This window comes from Sebastes umbrosus, chromosome 8, assembly GCF_015220745.1.
Source record: "Sebastes umbrosus isolate fSebUmb1 chromosome 8, fSebUmb1.pri, whole genome shotgun sequence".
NCBI classification, from domain to species: Eukaryota; Metazoa; Chordata; class Actinopteri; order Perciformes; family Sebastidae; genus Sebastes; species Sebastes umbrosus.
Window position 1 is genome coordinate 28,725,785 of NC_051276.1, and position 23,869 is coordinate 28,749,653.

The 23,869-nt window shown below is 39.1% G+C and overlaps 1 protein-coding gene across 1 annotated transcript; it reads left to right on the forward strand.

The window, feature by feature from the left end:
- The first annotated feature begins 275 nt into the window (after nucleotides 1-275).
- On the forward strand, nucleotides 276-21,138 carry gldc (glycine dehydrogenase (decarboxylating)). The gene is made up of 25 exons (XM_037777634.1): nucleotides 276-833; nucleotides 1,218-1,296; nucleotides 5,894-6,029; nucleotides 6,640-6,804; nucleotides 7,047-7,124; nucleotides 7,247-7,394; nucleotides 8,172-8,368; nucleotides 8,512-8,608; nucleotides 8,839-8,944; nucleotides 9,284-9,423; nucleotides 11,060-11,140; nucleotides 11,295-11,392; nucleotides 12,370-12,454; nucleotides 12,547-12,588; nucleotides 12,682-12,824; nucleotides 13,682-13,757; nucleotides 15,963-16,088; nucleotides 16,579-16,728; nucleotides 16,825-16,937; nucleotides 17,163-17,304; nucleotides 18,984-19,095; nucleotides 19,249-19,344; nucleotides 19,830-20,002; nucleotides 20,091-20,171; nucleotides 20,718-21,138. Exons 1-25 carry the CDS (start codon nucleotides 549-551, stop codon nucleotides 20,853-20,855), a joined length of 3,087 nt encoding a protein of 1,028 aa, XP_037633562.1. The 5' UTR covers nucleotides 276-548; the 3' UTR covers nucleotides 20,856-21,138.
- Nucleotides 21,139-23,869: the final 2,731 nt, after the last annotated feature.

Genomic DNA, 23,869 nt, shown 5'->3' on the forward strand with positions numbered 1-23,869 from the left:
CATATTTTTATATATATATATTTATATATACATATTGTTTTTATATATATGTAGAGATATTTGTATCTCTACATATATATTAAAAAAAGACAGGAAATGTGTGTTTGTGATGGGGATATTGGTTTATACACCTGCACAATGACCTTTTAAGCATCTTTTGTCACATTCTATAGAGGAACAGTTTAGTGAGGGCTCTGTGTGAACTTTGACATGTGCTTTTGAAATAATGTGTTGAGTGATACTTCTTCTTTTCTCTTCCTCTTCAGTTGGGCACGTGAGAAAGTTCAGCAGCTGTTTGACCGGGGCTCGTCACTACGTCACTCAGTTCCCTCCTCTCTGATTGGTCCGCTCTTGTGCAACTGTGCAGTCGTATAAAACTAACCGCAGTTTGAAGGAGTTGGCAGAGAGAGAGTCCTGCAGGGATCAGCGCATCCATCTCAGTTGTGGCTGGATAACTGTGCCGTGCAGTGCCGTGCGAGGGGAGGAAAAAGGGTTTAACCTCACCAGTGTCTCTGCAAGACTTTGTCTTTGCTTGAAGTGATTTAGAGATGCAGACCTGCGCCAAGTCCTGGGGGATCTTCCTGGCCAAGTCTGTGAATCCCAGCGCACCATGCAAGAGCCGCGTGGTCTGGAAACTTCAGTGCAGGACCCGAACCAGCGGGGGGTCTCTACCGACAACAGCAGCAGCAGCAGCCCGGGGTCTGAGGACGTCTGCAGCCGTCTCCTCCAGACAGATAGAGAGGATATTACCCAGGCATGATGACTTTGCAGAGAGGCACATTGGTCCAGGTGAGAGGGAGAAGAGAGAAATGCTGGATGCTCTGGGAGTCGAGGTAAGATTAACTACCCTATACTCATCACCCCCCCCAAAATAGGCGCAAAAACATGCTTTTCTTTATAATAAACCATATCACACATTAAATAACTACAAAATTATTAGCATCAAGACATACTTAAAGTACCAAAAGTAAAAGCATTAATTATGCAGAATGGTCCATTTCAGAATCATATACTGTGTATTATATCACTGAATTATAACTATTGATATATTCATGTGTTCATCACTTTAATGTTGCAGCTGGTAAAGGTGGAAAACATGCTTTCCTTTTATAATAAACCAAATTTCAACATAAAAAATACTTGCTTTGAGCCATATATTCACACTACCTGGTATTCACAGGCTTTTATTTATTATAATACTGTTTTTTTATTCTCAGTCAATGGACCAGTTGATCGAAGACACAGTTCCATCCTCCATCCGTATGCAGAGGAGTATGAAAATGGATGATCCAATCTGTAAGTTTACCTTCATTTTAATATATTTATTATTGATAATATATTTATTATTGATGTAAATATGTGACATCCTAATGCTGAAAAGATGCATGCTTAACATCGATGCAAATGTGCCAAAATTTGATCCAAAATGGCTAAATATCATCCACATGCGCGTAAAAGAATCAGAATCGTGTTTATTGCCAGATGTAAGTATAGTGTAGTATATACACTAGGAATTTGCTTTGGTTTTGTTGGTGCAAGTAAACAATATAATAACAAAAGAATATAAATTAAAAACGTTAGAATAAAATGAGAATACAAAAATTGAAATTATACCAATATACAAAATAAGCTATAAACAAAAATAAACATTATATAAGCAGATGTATTGTTAAGCAGTATAAAAGCAGTGTATTTATCCTCCTCGTCTCCAGCTCTTTTGCATGGTGATGTGTGTTTTTTCCCAGTAGGAGGAAGCCAAGTGAGGGGCAGGAATGTAGGTTGCACCTCTATTGTGTGTCGTGGAGCAGCTCTCCTCTTGTTAAGTCTTCCTCTGAACATATTAGGAGTTGTTTTTGCGAAACTCGGCGAGCGGCACCAATCTCCTGTTGGGAAGCCGATGCTCATAGGATGGCAACTGGAGTGTAAAGTTAAGCCTTGAGCTCCGGGTCCCAAGTCCAGTTCAATCTGGTTACAGCGTTCACATTACATCACAGCCGAGGGGCTTCCTAATAAGGTGACTTGGGTATGTTTTGCATGGGGATTTTTTTTTGCCCTGGATGTGTTTTTCTCTTTCTTTGCTCCTATGCAATATGTGTACATTTCATCACCAGTCTTCCCGTTAGACGAGTTTGTTTTGGGTTATTTCCAATAAAAAAAACACAATTTAGAGAAATGAGGTTTTTATCTATTTAAGCAATAGAAGAGATTGCAGTGAATTAAAGTAAATTGGCTTTAATAGCAGATCTCTGTAAAATCAGATGGTTTTTCTTTTTGTTAATCCTGGTTAAAGATGAATAAATAATGACTTACATGAATAATATGTGCTGCTTAGAGGGAGGTTTATGCTAATTTGTTGAACTGGATCTGTTATGTGTGCAGAAGTGCAACATTAAAATAATACAATAAGAATGGGGCAGTAGGCCTATGGATGAAAACATCTTAGCAATATCTTTTCTGGTATCAATACATCTCATTATATCCCAAATATGTTCAATATCACATTCAAAACAAGCAATACAATGAAATCTGTTCCATTGTTATGGGTTACATGTGATAAAACATATTAATTTTTAATCACAGTTGGCTTGATATAAGCATAATTTTGTTAAACAAACATAATAATTAGTGCTGCAACTGAATATTTTCTCAATTAATTCATGAACTGTTCCGGATATAAACGTAAAAAAAATAGTGAAAAAATCCCTATCACAATTTCTTACAAGGAAATGCAGCATGTTTCACAAGCGAGGAGCTGAAACTAGGGAATGATTAGCCTTTTTTTACCAGAAAAAAATAAAAATATAAATCAAAATAGTTGCCATTTATTTTTTATGTTGATTTCAGCTCTAAATATAATCATGTCACAAATGCAATACCAATTAAAATCGATAAATTATAATATTGAGTTATAACTAGGGCTGTCTTCAACCAAAGAAATTCTTAGTCAACTAACACTCATACGATTTTGTCGACTCAGGACTCCAGACTAACTTTTTACATGGTTGCCTAACTCTTTAATTTAGGTGCATCAGCATATAATTTAGGTGCACCCAAAATGTTTCACCGCGCCTTTAATACAGTGTCTCCCACACACACAAATGCTTTTTGCCTTTCCCACTTGTGAAATTAATCTGGCGCCTCTGATCAGGATTAGGTATTTTACCGGAGACAGGTGGCGGAGTGGTGCTCTGTTGACGTTGTCGGTCTGGGCTTGGCCGTTCAGGGCCGGGTACAGGTGTAACAGGCACCACAGCATTTTTCTTGACATAAAAACAATAATAGTTCTCTTCATTTTGAATTATCGGTATGTTTTATGGTTGTAATGTCACTCAAGGAGGAGTAAAAGGGTGCGGTTTCACACATACACACACGGAGACGGACCTGCCAGGCACACCGGTTCACCCAATGAAATATTTAGTCACACTCCACAGATTTTTGGTCACAAATGCAACCAAAATGGTCCCTCTGGAGCCCTGCCGACTAATCAATTAGTTGATTTAACCAATAGATCTGTAAAACTGAGTTTCTCCACAAAGAATCACACAAAAGCGCCACTTTAAATCTTGTGTTTACCAGAGATGTGCTCATACGTTTCTTAGAAATAAGTTATTCAGCATGAAAAGAGCATACAATTGACTAAAGAAATCTGAGTGGACTAACACTAAAACGACCGATTAGGCGACTAATCGACTTACAGGGGGCAGCCCTAGTTACAACCGTAGCATAGGCTTTCTTACATATTCTATTTAATGTAACCTTGTGTGTGATTGTGCACGATAAACAAATGCTGACATGACTCTATTGCAGGACTCTGCAACCATAAACTCGAGTCATTGATTTGACAGTAGAGATAATTCGCTTGAGACAGTCAGCTTTAACACCAGAGATCCACTGGAAAATCCAACATTTAGAAAAGATTGTTGTTAAACTACAAAAGTCCTCAGGTAGTGTGGCTTTTCCTTATTATCTAGTCATTGTGATCCGCCCTTATGTCAGCCCATCCTCTGACTCTGTCGGGTCTCATAATGCAACAAGCCATGCTGAAGGAACAAACTGAAGGCCGTGCTGGTTTTCTGCTTGTTCAGCTCTGGAGGGCTTCAGTTTGCAGAGCCAGCGAGGGATTCTCTCTCCAACAATAGACCTCCTGGATGGTTCTGAATCAGGATTTTTTGCTGCCCTGTAGAACTCTGGGACCATGGGAAAGCAGTCCTCCCTACTGAAACAAACTCTCACTCACACACACACACACACACACACCAAAACACACACAGAAATACACACTAACGGGTCACCCTGAACATGTTGATAATCCTTAATCGCTGAATTCGGCCGATTCGCCGGCTCCAGACTGTGAATGTGCACCGCTTTAGCTTTTGGAAGAAGCTGTAAATATCCACTTGTATATTTGCTACAGTCCCTCTCGCCGAGGTGTCTTTCTTTTCCGAAAACAGGAGTAGTTAGGGCTGTCGGTTCAGACGGCCAGTATTGTCCATTCCTTGGAGTTGCTAGGCAGCCAGGAAGGCCAGAGGAATCTCAGAGGCTGGTTGTGCATTGGCAGAGCTTCCTTACAGCACCGGGGAATGAGGCTAAATAACTGGCCATCGGGAAAGAAACCATGGCTGTAGTCCCTCTCTTGATGTTTGCCCCTGAGATGGACGGAAACGTATTATATGTGCCATGTTTTTCATCCTAAATTCAATTGTGCGGTGTTTTTTTTTTCCTTCTGATATTTTGTTTGTAGTATAAACTCAGTTTGAAAAAAAAATATTTTAAATTATTTTAAGGTGGGAAAGTTTTTTTATTTATACTGTATGAGTGTGTGGCAGCTCTAATAGATTGCATGCCACATTGATTATCATATTATTTGTACAGTCAGTTCCTCACATGAGAGACAAGATGCTGTTCATCAGATCTTTTGGCATATCTTGTTTGACATTATTTTATTTATTTCAGGAATGCAAACTTTAAAATATGTAGTTTTATTATGTATAATCATCCTACATTATAGCCAATATTCTCTCAGATTCCTCAACTCAGGATATCTTCAAATATTAATTCCTGATCCCGTACTAACGCTCTTTTTCCTAAAATATAAATCTGCGTGTCTCGCTGCACTCGTGATCATTTTATGTACGATAACATGAGGTCAGGGACTGCATGTGACTTAATAAATGTAACTGATAACACCGAAACACAGACATCTCTAATTACACTGACGAAGAAACTGTATTTAATTGTGGTTTGGTCACATGCATCCACAGCACGGGTGGGTTGATATGGATAAAATGTATTATTGTGTATGTTATTTTATGTTGCGACATATATTGTGATGTAGAAAAGTTCCTGGATATCCGACTGAGAAAACACGTAATATATTAAATGACTACATCTGGAGTACCTGGAAAAATTACTTCATTACATTGAGCCCAAAATCCATTAAATCCAATATTGCTAGGTCCTAGTTTTGCTTTTCGATGAGTAGTACGTATTATAAACAGTATAGAAACATGTATAAACAAATCTGTTGTTTTTTTGGATAATATTATTAGCGTCAACCCTACCATGTCGTGTCATATAATTATTGATGCATTAATGTGTTCATCACTTTAATGTTGCAGCTGGTAAAGGTGGAGCTTCTTTATAAACTGCTTGGTAACTTAACCTATAATAATACGTAATCATTTATTAGTTGATATATATTTTGTATTAATAATCTAAATTTGTAAAGTAACTAAAAATAAATGTAGTGGAGTAAAATGTACAATATTCCCTCTGAAATGTAATAGAGTACATAAACAAGTCACATAAAATGGAAATACTCAAGTTAAGTACAAGTATCTCAAATTCCTACTTGAGTAAATGTACTGATAATCATAAATTAAATATTTTACAGGTGAGAATGAGGTTCTGGACACTCTACAGAAGATTGCATCACAGAACAAAGTATGGAGGTCCTACATCGGTATGGGCTACTACAGCTGCTCGGTACCGCCGCCCATCCAGCGAAATCTCCTGGAGAATGCAGGCTGGTGAGTGACCTCGTGTGACCTTTCCTTTATAAGACACAAAATGGAAATTTGAAAGTGCAGCTAGCTTGCTTCCTCTTATCACAGATGAGTAATGATGTTTCTTGATAAGGTTTGGTTACTCATGCTCTTAATACGAAGCCTTGTGAATCATGTGAGATCTGATGATCTGCTTCTCTCCTGCTTTCTGCTGAGCAAAATTTTCTTTCTCGCAAATCCATTTCAGCCATCCTTGCCCACGCTTTTTCCAAAATCCCAGAGTTTGGGAGAGACATACAATGCGTTCCACTGTCCCGTCTCGGATCCTTGAATACCACCAACTTTGTGCTATTGTCCTCGTGCCCAAACTCGCTCTGTTGTTTCACTGTGTCTGCCCTGGGCGGCTGTGCCTCAGGGGTTAGAGCGGGTCATCCATTAATTCCCGGCTCCTCCTGTCCGCATGTCGAAGTGTCCTTGAGTGAGACCCTGAATCCCAAGTTGCTACCCGGGGGAGCTTTACAGCAGGCCACTGCTCCTAATGCTTATGATGGGTTGAATGCAGAAATTTCTCCATGTTGTGCTGTGTACGATTGTATGTGACAATAAAAAAATAAAGTTAAAATCTTGTCCCCAGGGTGACCCAGTACACACCCTACCAGCCAGAGGTTGCTCAGGGACGCCTGGAGTCCCTCCTCAATTACCAGACCATGATCTGCGACATCACCGGCATGCCTGTGGCAAACGCCTCCCTGCTTGATGAGGGAACGGCTGCTGCTGAGGCCATGCAGCTCTGCCACAGGTATTTAAAAGCCGATCACAAACACAAGCGGTGATGTGGGGGACAATCTTTACTACTCCTACTACTTTACTACTCACTTGTGTTGTGAAATAGAATCAAATCAAATGAATTTAAGCTAATATCTGTTCAACTTTGGGAATAAGTTGCGTCTTGACCACAAGAAGAAACTAAGCAAATGCATGCATTTTGATACATAAACGTTTGTATATATCTGACCAGTTATTTGCGTTTACTCCTCACAGACAGAACAAAAGAAGAACCTTCTACATTGACCCACGCTGCCATCCCCAGACCATTGCTGTGGTGCAGACCAGAGCCAAGTATGTATTGTACACAAATCATCAATGTATGTGCTCTATATAAATATATATATATATATATATATATATATATATATATATATATATAAGTACCCCTCTAAGTTTTCACTGTCATGTTGCAGCTACATCGGGGTGAAAACTGTGCTGAAGCTGCCTCATGAGATGGACTTCAGTGGGAAGGATGTGAGCGGTGTGCTCTTCCAGTATCCGGACACTGATGGCAGGGTGGAAGACTTCACAGCCCTCGTGGATCGGGCGCACAAGGGAGGGGTAAGAGAGCTTTCACCACGAAGTAAAAGCACATATGTTGTGTGTGGTCACTTTCTGTGTCCATATCCAATATCTGAATTTCATTCTCAAGGTGTTTCAAGGAAGTGATACAGTAAACACCCTAAATTCCCATTTTCACAGCAGCTCCGCTTAAAGTTTTATGCTGATGACACTGTAGTATATTTACTTGGAAGAATTGGCTTTGCTCAGCTTTAATGGAGGGATGGAATGTGCATAAACCACTATCAGGATTTGATTAGACCTTTATTTTACAGGAAGTGTTCATCTCTGACATATATGTGGCTTAACTGCAAACCACCTGCTACAAATTAGTCAGAATAGTTGTCTGTTTATGACCAAATGGGAACTATGTCCATTGACTTGGTTATCCCCAAGCAGCAGCCTCTGGTGCTGAAAAATTAAGCCAACGCGGAAGTGCCAAAAACTGCAGTTCTTCAAATGACCACTTGAGGCTGGCTCCAAAGGGGAGCCAATCCCCATAGACCCCCATGTTAAAATGCCTAACTTTACAGCAGAAATAAACATGTTTACAGCCTTGTACCTGGTACTGCTTCAGCTCCACTGACGATCCAACTCTTTGCCCATTTTTTGATTAACTGGGAGTTGGGCTGTGTCGTCACTGCCAAGATGGTGACGGCCGGAGCCACCAACTTTGAGCTTCACAACGGCTCTTCAGAAACCTATGGGTGACGTCACGGAGACTACGTCCATATTGTATACAGTCTATGGTTATACCCTTGTTCTCTACCCGTCCAGGCTCTGGCTTGCTGTGCCACAGATCTGTTGGCCCTCTGTGTGCTGCGTCCTCCCGGGGAGTTTGGCGTTGATATCGCACTGGGCAGCTCCCAGAGGTTTGGGGTTCCTCTCTGCTACGGTGGTCCCCACGCTGCCTTCTTCGCTGTTAAAGACAACCTGATCCGGATGATGCCGGGCAGAATGGTTGGAGTCACCAGGTGAGACACGACACTCATTGGTCAGAAAACTTGGAGGGAAGTTTAGTGTACACTTTATAAAATGACAAGGCATCATATTAAAACCATGGAGGAAACTCAAAAGCTGCCTTTGGGAACATTTTACAAAAACATTTACATTTCAGGGATGCGGCTGGTAAGGAGGTGTATCGGCTGGCTTTGCAGACTAGAGAGCAACACATTCGCAGAGACAAAGCAACCAGCAATATCTGCACTGCACAGGTATGACCAGGCTCGCATTTTGTACATTTTATCATGACCACATATAAATAAAGAAAGTGAAATAAGAAGTTACATAATTTGGAACAACCATTATGGGAGAATGTGTGTTTTTATTTATTTGTAGTTGCTATCAATCAATGAGCTGAAGTGGAAGAATGATTTTTAATTTCTTTAATCTTTGTTTGACCAAATAACATTTTCATCCCTGTTGTTTAACCTCTGACTCTTAGGCTTTGCTGGCCAACATGGCTGCTATGTTCGCACTGTATCATGGTCCTCAGGGACTCAAACACATCGCAGAGAGGACACACAATGCTGCTCTGATCCTTGCTGAAGGTAAATTTGTTGTTTTTGTGAGCTTGAAATCAAGCTTTTATTGATGCAGCATCAGGATAATTTTCTGGACTTAAAGTATAGTGGCCTCATTGTTGTTAACTGTGTGAATTTGCCGTTAATTTGTGGTGAGATGCATCGTTTTGATCACTGACAACATCTAACACATAGTGGACAAATAATGAGACCAATATGTCATCATTGTTCATCATGCATAATGAGGGAAAATGCAAAACATAATAAACTCTTCCCATTTTCCTATCCAGTTCCACTGTACATGAATATATAACATGTATTCAGTTATTTATGTATCTAAAGAATGTACTGCACACTTTGTTCTAGGTCTGAAGAGAGCAGGACACCGGCTGCACAGTGAGATGTTCTTCGACACTCTAAAGATCAGCTGTAGCGTGGCGGCCAAAGACATCTTTGAGAGAGCCGCGCAGAGGGAGATAAACCTGAGAGTCTACACGGAGGGAGTGGTGAGGACATCATGTTCTTGGAAAGCAGTACACAGGTGGATTACCCACCGTTTAACTAACTAACTAACTAACTAACTAACTAACTAACTAACTAACTAACTAACTAACTAACTAACTAACTAACTAACTAACTAACTAACTAACTAACTAACTAACTAACTAACTAACTAACTAACTAACTATCATAGTCATTGGGGTGGAGCAATTATATATATTTAACCCATTTTCCAATAATGTCTTAATTTATTTCAAAACAAATTAGTCTGATGCCTAAAAAAGGCTGATGCTTTGTGAAATAGTTGTAATGTAAATCTTAGATGATATCTAGATAAATGGCCAAATGTTGTAGAAACAACTGCTATGCTCTTTTACATTTTTTTTTTAATTTAAAACGTTTTTTCTGATAGGACTTTCACTCTGTGGCTTATGTACTCATGCTCTTTATTAACCTCTGTCAGCAGACACTCAGTCAACCTAATCAAAAGAACTACCGGTGATAAATCATTCTTAGATATCAGCGCTGTAATTGTGGTCATAATGATGGAACATACGTCTAAGAATAGCAATGACTTTATTGCTTTTAGAAGCAATCTTCAAAGGACAATAAACCAGTCAAACCACTCTTTCTTTACTGATAGAAACTCTGGTGAATGAAAATGGGTTCTATGGGTACCCATGAGTCTCCCCTTTACAGACATGCCCACTTTATGATAATCACAAGCAGTTTGGGGCAAGTCATAGTCATGTCAGCACACTGACACACTGACAGCTGTTGTTGCCTGTTGGGCTGCAGTTTGCCATGTTATGATTTGAGCATATTTGTTATGCTAAATGCAGTACCTGTGAGGGTTTCTGGACAATATTTGTCATTGTTTTGTGTTGTTAATTGATTTCCAATAATAAATATATACATACATTTGCATAAAGCAAGCATATTGTCCCACTCCCATGTTGATAAGAGTATTAAATACTTGACAAATCTCACCGGATTAATTTGCTATTAAATGCACTTAACTACGGAAAATCATGCGATTTAATCATGACTAAATAATTTAATTTATGGACAGCCTACTTGCTAGATGAAACATAATTTATTACTGATCCATCTGTGGTATACATCTAAAATGCATTTAGCCTTCTTCTCATTTTGGTAATTTTCAAACCAAGTAAGAGGCGATTGAGTGCTGTGGTGAACCTCCTATAATTTATATAGAGAATGAAGCATTTTCAATGATTTCTATCTTTAATAAGCTTGATACCAAACATTTTAAAGTTATTTTCAGAGCTCTCCAGCTATTCCATTCCAGTGGACCTAATCTACAATCTTGTTTTTTGCTGTTTTGTGTTCTTTTATGTGAAACTTTTTATGCTGCCATCTTTGCCATGACTCCCTATAAAAAGAGATTCTGATCTCAATGGGAGATAATAATAAATACAATCATACCATAAAGTGTAGATAAATGGGATTAGGTACTCCTAGGGTTATTAGACATCTCACAAAGCTGTTTTAACTAAAATTATACTTTATTTATTTACCTACTTCAGTCAGCCAATGCCAAGTGAACATACACTTTAAGACAGAGGCTTGAATATCAAAGGCATGCTGTTAATATTGTTTTTAACTCTCTGTCAACAGTTGGGTGTCTCTCTGGATGAGACGGTGACTGAGAGGGACTTGGATGACTTGCTCTGGGTCTTTGGCTGTGAATCCTCAGCAGTATGTTAATTGTTATTTTATATTTTTATCTGTTATTTAAATGTGGTTATCAGTTTTGTCTGTGTCTTTGCTTCAGGGTTGCATAGTGATTGTTATTTTATAGACTTTCAAAATAAAACACCACCTGCATTAATTTGACATGCTAAATTCTCAGGAGCTGATCGCTGAGAAGATGGGTGAGCGGGTGAAAGGGATCATGGGAAGTCCTTTCAAGAGGACGAGCAAGTACCTCACGCACCAGGTCTTTAACAGGTTGGTATTCTCAGTTAAATTACAACCTTTTAGCAAATCGTCTACCACTATACCAAACTGCACAAACTCTTTTATGTCTTTATGACATGTTGGGTTATAAATATTAGAATCTGAGTTTCCATATTGATTGTCTGGTATCAAAAACAGCTGCACATGGAAATGTGTCTGATATGAAGCCCTGCAGCCCTTGCTATTGGTGTTAAATGTTTTGTTTGTGGCATGAGAAACGGGTGGATTTGCTTCAAAGCATTTTTAGTACTCTGTTTTTTCTTATCATGGTTGCATATTGAAACCAGTATGTGGTGCAATAATCCAAAAATATAAAAATGTTCAAACATTAGTCATATAATTTACAGCCCTTAATACACATGCAACTAGTGTTGGGCTGCATGCACACCAGATCGGGCAGCCTGCGGCGGAAAAGTAGAAACTGATCAAGTTTTGGGGAAACGCAACCCGTCGTCATTCTGCGGTGGCACGTAACCGCCGATCTAGAGCTGTACAACAAAGCCACGAGGGAAGACGTTAATTGTCGCAGTCAATGGGTCTTTAATTTGACTCTCCCACACCGCCGAAACACCGGATCTGGTTTGAGTGCAGCCTTCATCTCTATGCCCACTGGCAATCCTTCGAGATCTGGCTTAATTTATTATTTAAAATAAACTGTAACATATTATTTGTGCAGTAAAAAAAATGGGGTTTCAACGATAGAAGCCTCAGTGGCACCAAGGGCATTTCTCTTGGAGCATATTATCTTTATTAGTGTCATAAAGACAGTCTGGTATCAGGGCTCCTAATGTCTTAAGTCCTCTGTTTGGTCTCTGGCCTAATGATTGTGACATACTTGAAAAAAAATGCTTTGTCATGCATCCTACTAATGCACTTAGTAAGCAAGCTACTTAATACTTTTGCAGAAATTTATTGTGATACATTTTCCCTCAGTTAATCCTATTTTTGTCTTCCTGGTCAATCTCCAGTTATCACTCTGAGACCAACATTGTGCGATACATGAAGCGTCTGGAGAACAAGGACATTTCTCTGGTGCACAGCATGATACCACTGGTTAGTTCTACCTGAAGTCAAAGATATTCAGATTGGCAGAAATGTATCTCATATCATGAAGATATGTGATGTTAAAATGTTTTCTTCTTTAGGGCTCCTGCACCATGAAGCTAAACAGCTCTTCAGAGCTCATGGTGAGTAATTCAAGCCACGTTTCAAGCTTAACATTAAGTGGTTTTGGAAAGTTGCATTCTGTCCGGCTCACTGCTCTCTTCTCTCTTCTTTAGCCGATCACCTGGAGGGAATTTGCCAACATCCACCCCTTCGTGCCTCTTGATCAGGCTGAAGGCTACCAGAAGCTCTTCAAACAGCTGGAGAGGGACCTCTGTGAGGTGACGGGCTATGACAGCATCTCCTTCCAGCCAAACAGGTTAAGACCTGCCTTTTTTGTTGCAGTAGAAATTTGCATATAACACCAGTATCCAGGTCATCACAACACTCTTAGTTCACAAAAATAAAGTGATGCTTGACTAATTCCCTTTAATGGGTAATTTCAACCTGGTCTGTATTTTCCCATGTTTTTGTGTCTAAGTGACTAATAGCTATTAACTATTAAATTAATTACTAACTATTTTGATAATCGATTAATTGGTTTGAGTAATTCCAGCTTCTTAAATGTGAATATTTGTTGGTTTCTTTACTCCTCTGTGACATTAAACTGAATATCAGTTGTGGACAAAACAAGACATTTGTCATCTTGCTTTGGGAAACACTGATGGACATTTTTCATCATTATAGACCAAACAACTAATCGATTCATTAAAAAAATAATCAACAGATTAATCGCCAATGAAAATAATCATCAGTAGCAGTCCTAATTTTCACATCCAGTTATCATACTTTGATAAAAGAGTGATCTAACGGTGACCAGAACTCTGACTGAGGGTAGAAAAGTGAAAGCGAGACCTTATTTCAAGTGAAAACCCAGGAGTTTCCCTTTGTCTCTGGGACTTTGTAGTTGGTTTCAGACTTTAGTCAGTATCCAGTAGTCGAATGCCGTCTATCACCACTTTATCAGCAGCAGAGGGTTTATGAGCAGCACACCATGCTACATTGGCCTGGAGAGTTATCATGCAGCTAGCTTTTCATGCCATCTGTCTCTCCCCTTTTGGTAATGCCTGTAGACTGATCTTTGAACTGTGCTGAGGCAAGGATGTGTGTGTGTGTGGGTGTGGGTGTGGGTGTGTGTGGGGTACATGACCATAATGTGTTTGTCTTGTCTTCCAGTGGTGCTCAGGGAGAATACGCTGGCCTGGCTGCCATAAAAGCCTACCTGAACTCAAAGGGAGAGAGCTCAAGAAGTGTAAGTGTGCTGCCTAACTGGACTGCAGTCATACTGAAAATCAGTCTGAATTAGTGTTATGAGAAAGTTAATAGGATTTAAACACTTAACGCGTTTATCTGATTAAGCTACCTAACTAAATTGGATTAATGTAATTAAGCTTCAATCTCCAGATTATCTGAACTACAAGCAAACAATACAAAGGAATCTTACAATCCGAGCCATATGCAGCAATTTAGAGAACAATATACTTAAAGGACCACTGTGTAACATTTAGGGGGGATCTATTGGCAGAAATGGAATATAATATTAATCACCTGATAATAAGGATTGTTGTGTTTTCGTTACCTTAGAATGAGCCCTTCATATCTACATAGGGAGCGGGTCCTCTCCACGGAGTCCGCCATGTTGCACCACCATGTTTCTACAGTAGCCCAGAATGGACAAACTAAACTCTGTTAACTTTTCCTGCTTGGGCCGGAGTCGATAGCGTTACTCACTCCCGTCGCCGCCGCTCTCTCTCTCTTGCTTCACCACTCACTTCCCTCATACACACTGGCTCTGCTCCAAATTACCTACGCTACTCTTACAACAACTGGCTCTAGAGAGGGATATTCGTGTTTTTGCGTCGGCCACCGTAGCTCTCCAACACGCTCGGCACACAGGAGGGGCTTCAGTTGGTTGCAATCTCCTCACCTCACCGCTAGATACCGCCAGATCCTACACACTGGACCTTTTTAAAGGAATAGTTCAACATTTTGGGAAATACGCTTATTTGCTTTCTTGCCGAGGGTTGATACATACACACACTCCCATGTCTGTCTGTCTTATAATGAAACTACAGCCAGCGAGCAGCAGGTTACAAGTCACTGCTCCCATCCAAGAAATGGTCTCAGTTAGGGCTGCGGTTAGTCGACTAAATGGTCGTTTTGGTCTTAGTCGGCTAAGATTCCTTTAATCAATTGGTCATTTTTTTTATGGTACACAAAACTGTATTCAGAATAAAACTTTAAAACGTCCATGTTTTTGAAACAAGATTGAAGTGCTTCTAAAAGCAATAATGTTATTGCTATTCTTAGATGTATGTTGCATCATTATGACCACAGTTACAGCGCTGATATCTAACAACGATTTATCACCAGTAGTTCCTTTGATTTTGCTGACTGACGGAGAATAAAGGGCATGAGTACATATCAGACAGTTTTATTGTTCCAGGGTTATAGGTTACTTTGACAACACAGATTAACTTGTTTCAGTTATTCTGGTTAGAAATGCCTTCAGTATCCGGACATGCTGATTGGTAGTAGCTCGAGGAGAAGGCGAGATAAGACACCGCCACAGATTAAAGACTGGCTGACTAAAGTATTTTTCCTGCACTCTAAATGGGCCATTGTTTTTTAATGGCTCCCTCATAAGTACATCTTAGATAGTAGCCTGATCCCTTGAAACAGTCAAGGTCCAAACTAACAACAGTTTGTGCAAACAAAGGGGCGAAAAAGCTGTGATCCCGCTATAGGCCAGCTGCTTTCAAGATTCCATATTTGGAGGTTTTAAGACTTTGGGAACTGCAAGTCACTGGTGTGACATGCTCTGCAATGTTTTCCCAGTCAGTCATTTGTCAATGTCACCCAACCCACAGGTCTAAATGCCCCAGTTTCCTTTTGTGGGTTTCAAAATGTCAGAAGTGTCGCCCTAATAAGGGATAAAATCAATTAGTGACCTGAAGGCTGGTTACACATTGGCACCAGTGTTGGGTGTTGGCCAGATTGAAAGTTACACTATTTCCTCATACAGACTAAACCCATAATAGTCCTGCATTTTGTTGTGTGAAGAAGTTATTTTTAATATTTATTCTGCAGTATAACAACAGTAACTAATATTTCTTAAGGCCAAACCACCACTTCTTAACTGTTTTTGATTTCTAACTTAATATATTTTGGGTTAAAAAAATCTGTCTGACTTCCTTTAGGTCTTGTTTCTGTACAAACTCACTCAAGGAGATGAATTGTAATAATGTTCACCACTTGTAGCCTAAATATGAGGTTGTTTTGTTCTGCTGTTCTTAGATAATGAGAGCTCATCCTGCAGTCGTAGCCTGAATGGTTACTAGAATATCATTAGTCAAAAATGTTATTGTTACATACACCGAAAACAAAAGCTGAATTTGCATCAGGCTACAAATGTGTCTCTGTCCTGTTACATTTATATTTTTCCTTTCACCTCCAGGTCTGTCTGATCCCCAAGTCGGCCCATGGCACCAACCCAGCCAGCGCTCAGATGGCTGGCATGAAGGTTCAGGTGGTGGAGGTGGACCGGGAAGGCAACATCGACATGGCACACCTCAAGGCGCTGGTGAGTGCTGGACTGTTTGCATTCCAATTGTAGGATACATGTATTTCTTTATTTTGTAAGGTGTAATGTGCCTCCCAAGCAGTAGGGGGGGGGGCTGGTCTCAGGTAATATAGGCCACATGCCAGCGACCACAGGTGCTGCTGATTAGAAGGAGCAAACATGGACGGACATGGATGGACATGATGGGTAAATAAGCGTGTATAACAGCGTGCGTGCAGGGGTTTCTATTTGATTATGTTTATGTTTTGGGGTTTTTATTAGTTGAGTGTATGCTACTGTATTCTTATATTTATTTTGTTTATGCTGCCTATGTTATGTTCATGCCTATATTTCTATATTTTGTCTTTAAATGGAAAGCACTTTGAGTTTACGTGTCAGGAAATGTGCTGTATAAATTAATTGCCAGGTCAAATTTGGGTGCGAGTCCCCAACAGTCCATAATGCAATCAGTAATTTTAGTACTAATGATGAATCCTTCCCTCTCTTCCAGGTGGATAAACACAAGGCGAGTCTGGCAGCCATGATGATCACCTACCCGTCCACCTTTGGTGTGTTCGAGGAGCAGATCAGAGATGTGTGTGATCTCATTCACAAGCACGGCGGCCAGGTGTACCTGGATGGCGCCAACATGAACGCCCAGGTGAGAGAGAGGAAACGGCAGCGTAACATGAAAACATAAGGTTTCTGTTCTGTTCTAGAAATGGCAACAAATTTTCTTCCTTGCGCTGTTTTCCAGGTGGGTTTGTGTCGTCCTGGAGATTATGGCTCCGACGTGTCTCATCTCAACCTGCACAAAACCTTCTGCATCCCTCACGGTGGAGGAGGACCTGGCATGGGGCCGATTGGAGTGTAAGTCAGAATATAGATTATGATCCAGACTCACTGGATGAAGTGGAAATATGTTAAACAGGGTGCTAAATGTACCGTAATCCTCTTGTCAGTTGAGAGTATATGGGCACACCTGCATATTTATTCTGTAAAAGCAATAAGATGCTTTGATCACAATCAACCAGCATCACATTTTTAACACTTTGAGACTGTCTGTTCTCATGGCATTCATCTACTCTTCACCAGGAAGGCCCACCTCGCCCCGTTCCTGCCGAGCCACCCGGTGGTTCCCATGTATGCAGTCAACAGCGGCAGCTCGCTGGGCACCATCAGCGCCGCCCCCTGGGGCTCCAGCGCCATCCTACCAATCTCCTGGGCTTACATCAAGGTCAGCACAAATAATCAGTGTTCTTGTTGTTATCTCGACGAGACGGCATGAAATGTTTCACAAACTTTGACACCAGAGAGCATGAAGGACACAAGACATAACGGAAGTATTTAATAAAATCCTGACGCAAAAGCACACTGACAGAGAGTACGATGGAGAAATATTTAGAAGCAAAAAATGGGAAAAGATTCATCTCCAGAGGTGTGTCTCTTCCAAATGGTGCAACAATCTGTAGTCTGAATTCAGAGCAGTTTAATCAGCTGAGAAAATGAAATCCTATTGACTTATATCGAGGCATGGGACGATATGAAAATGTTATGTCACGATTATCCTGGCTAAAATAACTGCGATTGACAATATTATCCTGTCAATCATCAAAATATGCTTATGTCTTATTGATAACATTTTTATGTAGATGAATATTTAAAAAAAAATAACACGTCCATAGATCTTGTAGAAAGCTGCCGAATAAAAGTATGGCTTTTCCTAAAAAATTTTTTTAATTAATCATTTAAAAAATGTTGCGGTTCCAAAATGAATGTTTTGTTTATATCTGTAGAAGGTATCAGATGTTTGTTTCCCACTTCTAACAAGGCTTGTGAGCCAATAGTATAAGGACGTTGGTATAACTTAGTATCTCTGTCATCAGCAATCAAGTTGCCAGTTAGTGTGGTAAAAAAACTGGTTGAGTTTGACAGTAAGTGTCTGGCAACCACTTGTTGTGAAGTAAATGCAATGGAACGACATAGTGGCTGAATCTTATCAGTTGTACCTTTTTTAAAACTTAAAAATGGCGGTAAAACATACAGGAACCACTGCTAGGAAACACATTTTTATTGCACTACAGATGGGATACACTTTTTTTTTTAGTCCTTATATATCCTTATGAATGAAAAAAAATCTCAAGTAACGAAATCATAAAGTCCCCCTGCATAAATAAAGGATAAATCAATTAAAAAATAACAACTTTGTGTTCTTTCTCACATGATACCAGTATTTATTTTTTAAATCAGGCTCTATTTTTCACTTCTCTAACATGATAGCGAGCTAGACAGCTTCTTCAAGTCACTCGTGAGGATATTCACGGTTATCCCGATAATTGGAATTCACCACGATCAACTTATTGTGAGTTTTCTCTATCGTGATCCGCGATAAAATATCGTCCCATCCCTAGTTGTATCCTACAACCCATCTCAATTTGTAAAAATCCTTTTCACAAAAATGTTCTTGAAGTTTATTCTCTAGATATTATAAAGTCAAAGGTAGCTGCTCTTTTGTCTTAATTATTTACTGTAAGTGACGTTTTCAGCCATTTAAACCTCATTTCTTCACATGTTGTTGTCACAAAGTAAATGTTGTTAAAGTCGCGTGGCTGTCATGTGAGTGTCATGTCAGAGTCACATGAACTAAAGTGAGTTTGTGATAAACTGCCTGAGAAGGAATGTCAGGATGGCGCTTTACGTAGCTTAGTAAGTGCTGTCATGAGATTTTATCTAGTGTGTAGCAGGAAGGTTTCCTAATCAACACAATGTGCACATTTTAGACTTTTTTTTTTACCAGGATGACTGAGAAAGTTCATTCTGAATGTTCCTTATATAAATAATTATTGTTTTCTTCAATATGTCCAGCGGATGTTTTCTAATTTTCCTGTTAACATCACTCCTGTGTTCTGTGTTTAGATGATGGGATCCAAAGGACTGCTTCACGCAACAGAAGTGGCCATCCTCAATGCCAACTACATGGCCAAGAGGCTGGAAGGTCACTATAAGGTCCTCTTCAGGGGCAGGAAAGGTACGGCTGTGAAAGCATTAATTTCTATCAATGCATGTTTATGTTCTCTCTACACTTTCAAAGATGTCTGCAGTCAATTTAAAAAAAAAAAAAAAAAAGCTTATGTCAAATTTTGAAATATTCTGCTTGATGTTCTTGTGTTGGTCTGAACAGGTTTTGTAGCCCACGAGTTCATTCTGGATGTGAGGCCATTCAAGAAGACAGCTAACATCGAGGCTGTGGACGTGGCCAAGAGGCTGCAAGATTATGGTTGGCTGAATTATATACAGTACATTCCTCCTCAATTATAACTATGGCTGTCAAAGTTAATGCAAATTTGTTTTAACGCCACTAATTTCTTTAATGCATCAACACAACTTGATCAATTTTGGTGAGGAAAAACTGGCATGACCATTTTCAAAGGGGTTCCTTGACCTCTGACCTCAGAGTATTAAATAAATGACAAATATCCCTTTTAAGGTACATTTTGAACAGATAAAAAATGCAATTAAATATTTGAATTGATTGACAGCCCTAATTGTAATTAAAATATATACTGTTTATGCTACAGTAATTGGTGGAAGCGCTCTGCAACCGTTGGTGCCTTTTTTCTAGACATTGAATATACAGGATCATATATTTTCTTAAAAAAAAAAATTAACAAAAACCAAAACACATTTTAATAAACTTTTATTGGTTTATTATAACCGATAGAAGTTGTTTCTGATTTTCTTTTTTTTTGTGCTGGTGTCCAGGTTTCCATGCACCCACCATGTCGTGGCCGGTGACTGGTACCCTCATGATCGAGCCCACAGAATCGGAGGACAAGGCTGAGATGGACCGGTTCTGCGACGCCCTGCTCGGTATTAGACAGGAGATCGCAGACATCGAGGAGGGAAGGATGGACTCCCGCATCAACCCGCTCAAGGTAAGCTACCGGCTTGATTTGTCTCTTTGTATGAGGTGAAAAGATGCTTTACAGCAGCTTTTATAAAGCTCCTCGTGTGTGTTTGCAGATGGCTCCTCACTCTTTAGCCTGCATATCATCCTCCAACTGGGACAGACCCTACTCCAGGGAGCACGCTGCTTTCCCTTTGGTGAGTGTCCTCATCCCTCAGACTTCATTACACAACCCCTATTACAACTTTTCTGTAGTGCTAAAGGTGTTAAAGATGAGACATTTATTGTGTGTATCACCATCTAGTGGTCAGATGTAAGAATTGCTGCAAACAGCAAAAAAGTTTTTTGAAGAAATGCTTTCAATGACCAGTGTCGACTCTAATTTATGAGTTTTATTCAGTTTGCGTACATCAACCCCTGTAGCTGCAGCAATTTCATCTCCTACATTATGCATACAGACAAATATTTTCTCCAGTGTTGTGGTCATTAAGATGCTTGAATTATTTGTCTGAGATTTCTGCCTCCACCCCCACTACAACAGAGGCAAATAGTGATAATCGATTAATCGTTTAAGTAATTTTTCATGCAAAAACGGCAGAAAATGCTGTTTTCAGCCTCTCAAATATAGATATTTTCTCTTTAAACCTTGTTTTAATTCTTTCCAGTAAATCACTTAGTAATATGCATAGCGTAATAAACCCCATTAAATTACTCTATTTTCACATTTTATCCTCCCTTTCCAGCCCTTCATTAGGCCCGACACCAAATTCTGGCCGAGCATCTCCAGGATCGACGACATCTACGGTGACCAGCACCTCGTGTGCACCTGCCCGCCCATGGAGGCCTACGAGTCTCCGTACGAGGAGAGAGCCTCCTCATAGATGCTCCCCGTGGTCCAGTCCCAATGTCGGGCCTGAGCTCTAAAACCTCACAGACTTTAACACTTGTTCGCTCAGTGAAAATGTGAGAGCAGGATAACAGAATAACTGGCCTCTATTATTATTATTATAGTGTGTTTGATCAAATTAGGTAAAAACAAATCAAAACTGTCGGGCTGTCAATGTGACAAAAACTGGAGTCTTTGCCGTTATTGTTTTCTTCCAGCTCTGATTTCAGACTTTCCCTTGTCCTTCCTGTTTTTAACATTAGCGCCCTATAAGTTTTGCTTAATTCCCTCAAGCAGAGAGTGTATTAAAGCTATGGTCGGTAGTGTTCTTCAAAAACATTGCAGTCGGGATGTAATGGAAATTTCAACAAATATATCAATCAATAAAACAAATCTGACAAAAGAAAAGAAATCCAATATCTGTGGCTGTCACAGCACTGTAATAAGCCCGTCCTGACAAGTGCACTCGGTAGATTTAGCAACTTTTGGAGCTAGTGTTGCAATTTTCATTGGAAAAGAGTTGGCAACACTGGGCTGGGTTTTTCGGTTGGATCATTTTTTAACGTGCTCCTGCAAGTTTATCAAGATTACCGACTCTAGCTTTAAGTTGTGGCTCAAAAATTCTGCAAGAGAGCTCTGAAGCACTCGACGATTTCTCAATGTTAACAGCCCTGAGTCCTACCAGACTTCTTACGAATGACTGTCAAAGTCTGTGAGGTGGACATTGGGACCGGGCTTTGATCGCACCCATTTTACAGGGGTCACGGGCTTTTTCCCCGACTCGGAACTGTTCCAATGGACCAAAGGTGCAACTTTTGCTTTTCCAGGTTGCAAAATAAGTGCACCCTTCGACACAGAGGCTGCTCCGTAACACACCTCTGAAACACTGTATTTTAAGTTGAGTACAGTTAATTTCTAGACTCCCAACATTTATAAAAAAAAGTGCCCTTGGTGCCTCAATTTTGTTATGTAAAATAGCTGCCTTGACTTTCCCTTTTTTTTTTTTTTTTTTCAAATATGACAAAATGTAGTGGTAGTTTATTATAGGCTCTTGTTAATATTCACTGGTGTATGAAAATGTTTTAATGTGTTTTGTGACATTTGTGGACCAAGTAGACGAGGATAGTCTTAATTTTAAATGAATTATTTCTTAATCTAAAATGTTTTGTCTGTAGGAACAAAAATCTGTATTAAACATTTTTGTCTTTAAGTGTGTACATGTTTTGTGTGACGTTAGGTAAGATGCAGTACGGGGAGACTGCCAATCTTGGAACCCATCGGCTATCGGTCTGACGACGGATAAGCCTCTGGGGGGCAAGGGGCGATATTTCTGGGGTTCAGGTGAAGCCAGCGGATATCCGGGCCAAGACTTCCTTTTCCGTGCGCTGCTCATTGTTTACAGTCAGATGAGCAAATTAGAATGCGAGACCGGAGTTGGAGTTTAGAGACGATGTGTACGACAGAATATTTTCACTAGTAGTCAGTTTACAAGCCAATTTAAAACCAATATCATCGTAAGACGATAGATTGCATTTCGGCCAATGTGTACCGTGTCTTTTGCTTTGTTGTTTACCTGCATTCAACCAAAGCCTGTTCCAATTGTTTAATGAAATTTTGTATGACATACTATAACTTTTAGGACATTTTTATAACATATTATGCTATGACATTTTATGATATACTGACTTTTTTATTGTGACTGACATTTTTATGGCTTATTATACCATGACTTTTTGTGGCCAGCTATACTATGACATTTTTTATGAAATATTATACTATGACCATTTACATTTTTTTTTACTTTATTATAAAGTAGAGAAAGACAGAAAAGCGGCAGAGAGGCGGGACGACATGTGGCAAAGGGCCAAGGGTTGGATTAAAACGCGCCGCTGTGGTAAGGACTCCGGTCTATCAGGTGAGCTATTAATTGAATTTTTTTATGACATTTTATGACACACTATACCATGACTTTTAATGACTTTTTTCAACATACTATATACTATAACTTTTTCAACTTTTTTTTGACATGCTATACTAGGCCTCTTTTTTTTTTTTTTTTGGACAGACTAGACTATGACTTTATTTTATTTTTTCGACATAATATACTGAGTTTTTTATTTTTTCAACATACTGTACTATGACTTATTTTTGGACATACTATACTATGAGTTTTTTCAATTTTTTTCGATATACTATAACTTTATTTTTCAACATACTATACTATGGCTTTACGTATTTCTGTGAAATACTATGCTATGACTTTTCTCGGGATTGACTTTTTCTCATCTTTTTTGGCACTACTGTCTTTTATTTTTTCCGACATACTATGACTTTTTTTTTTTTACATACTCTGACTTTTTAATTTTCTTTTCGAAATAATACTGACTCATTTTGTTCGACATACTATAATATGACTTCTTAAAAAAAAAATTGACATACTATATTTTGTCTTTTTTTATTTCTTTTTTAACATAGTGACTTTTTTTGACATTATATGATGACTTTTTTTTTATTTTTTTCAACATACTAGACTGACTTTTTTATTTTTTTCAACATACTATACTATGACAAAAAAAAAAAAATTTGACCTACTAAACTATGACTTTTTATTTTTGGACAAACTATACTATGATTTTTTTTCAACACACTATGAGTTTTTTTATTTTTTCAACATACTGTACAATGACTTATTTTTGGATATACTATACTATGAGTTTTGTTTTTTTTCCCCGACATACTAGACTGACTTTTTAATTTTCTCAACATACTGTGCTAGGAGTTTTTTTTTTTGTTTTTTTTGACATACTGTACCAGGACATTTTTCGACATATTATACTATGACTTTTTAATTATTAGACATATTATACTATGACTTTTTTATGATATAACTAACGCTTACGTTACTGGGACAATAACTGGTGACGTGAAAAACATTACATATAGAGACAAAACTTTAGTCACTCAAAACATCAAAATGTACAGCAGTAACCTGAAGCCATTAATTTTACT

Bases quoted from the DNA above. Each gene is read 5' to 3' on its own strand.
- gldc (XM_037777634.1), top strand. From the start codon at position 549: ATGCAGACCTGCGCCAAGTCCTGGGGGATCTTCCTGGCCAAGTCTGTG. The intron at 6,805-7,046 runs GTATTTAAAAGC...TACTCCTCACAG, and splicing joins GCCATGCAGCTCTGCCACAG to ACAGAACAAAAGAAGAACCT. The intron at 16,729-16,824 runs GTGAGAGAGAGG...GCTGTTTTCCAG, and splicing joins GCGCCAACATGAACGCCCAG to GTGGGTTTGTGTCGTCCTGG.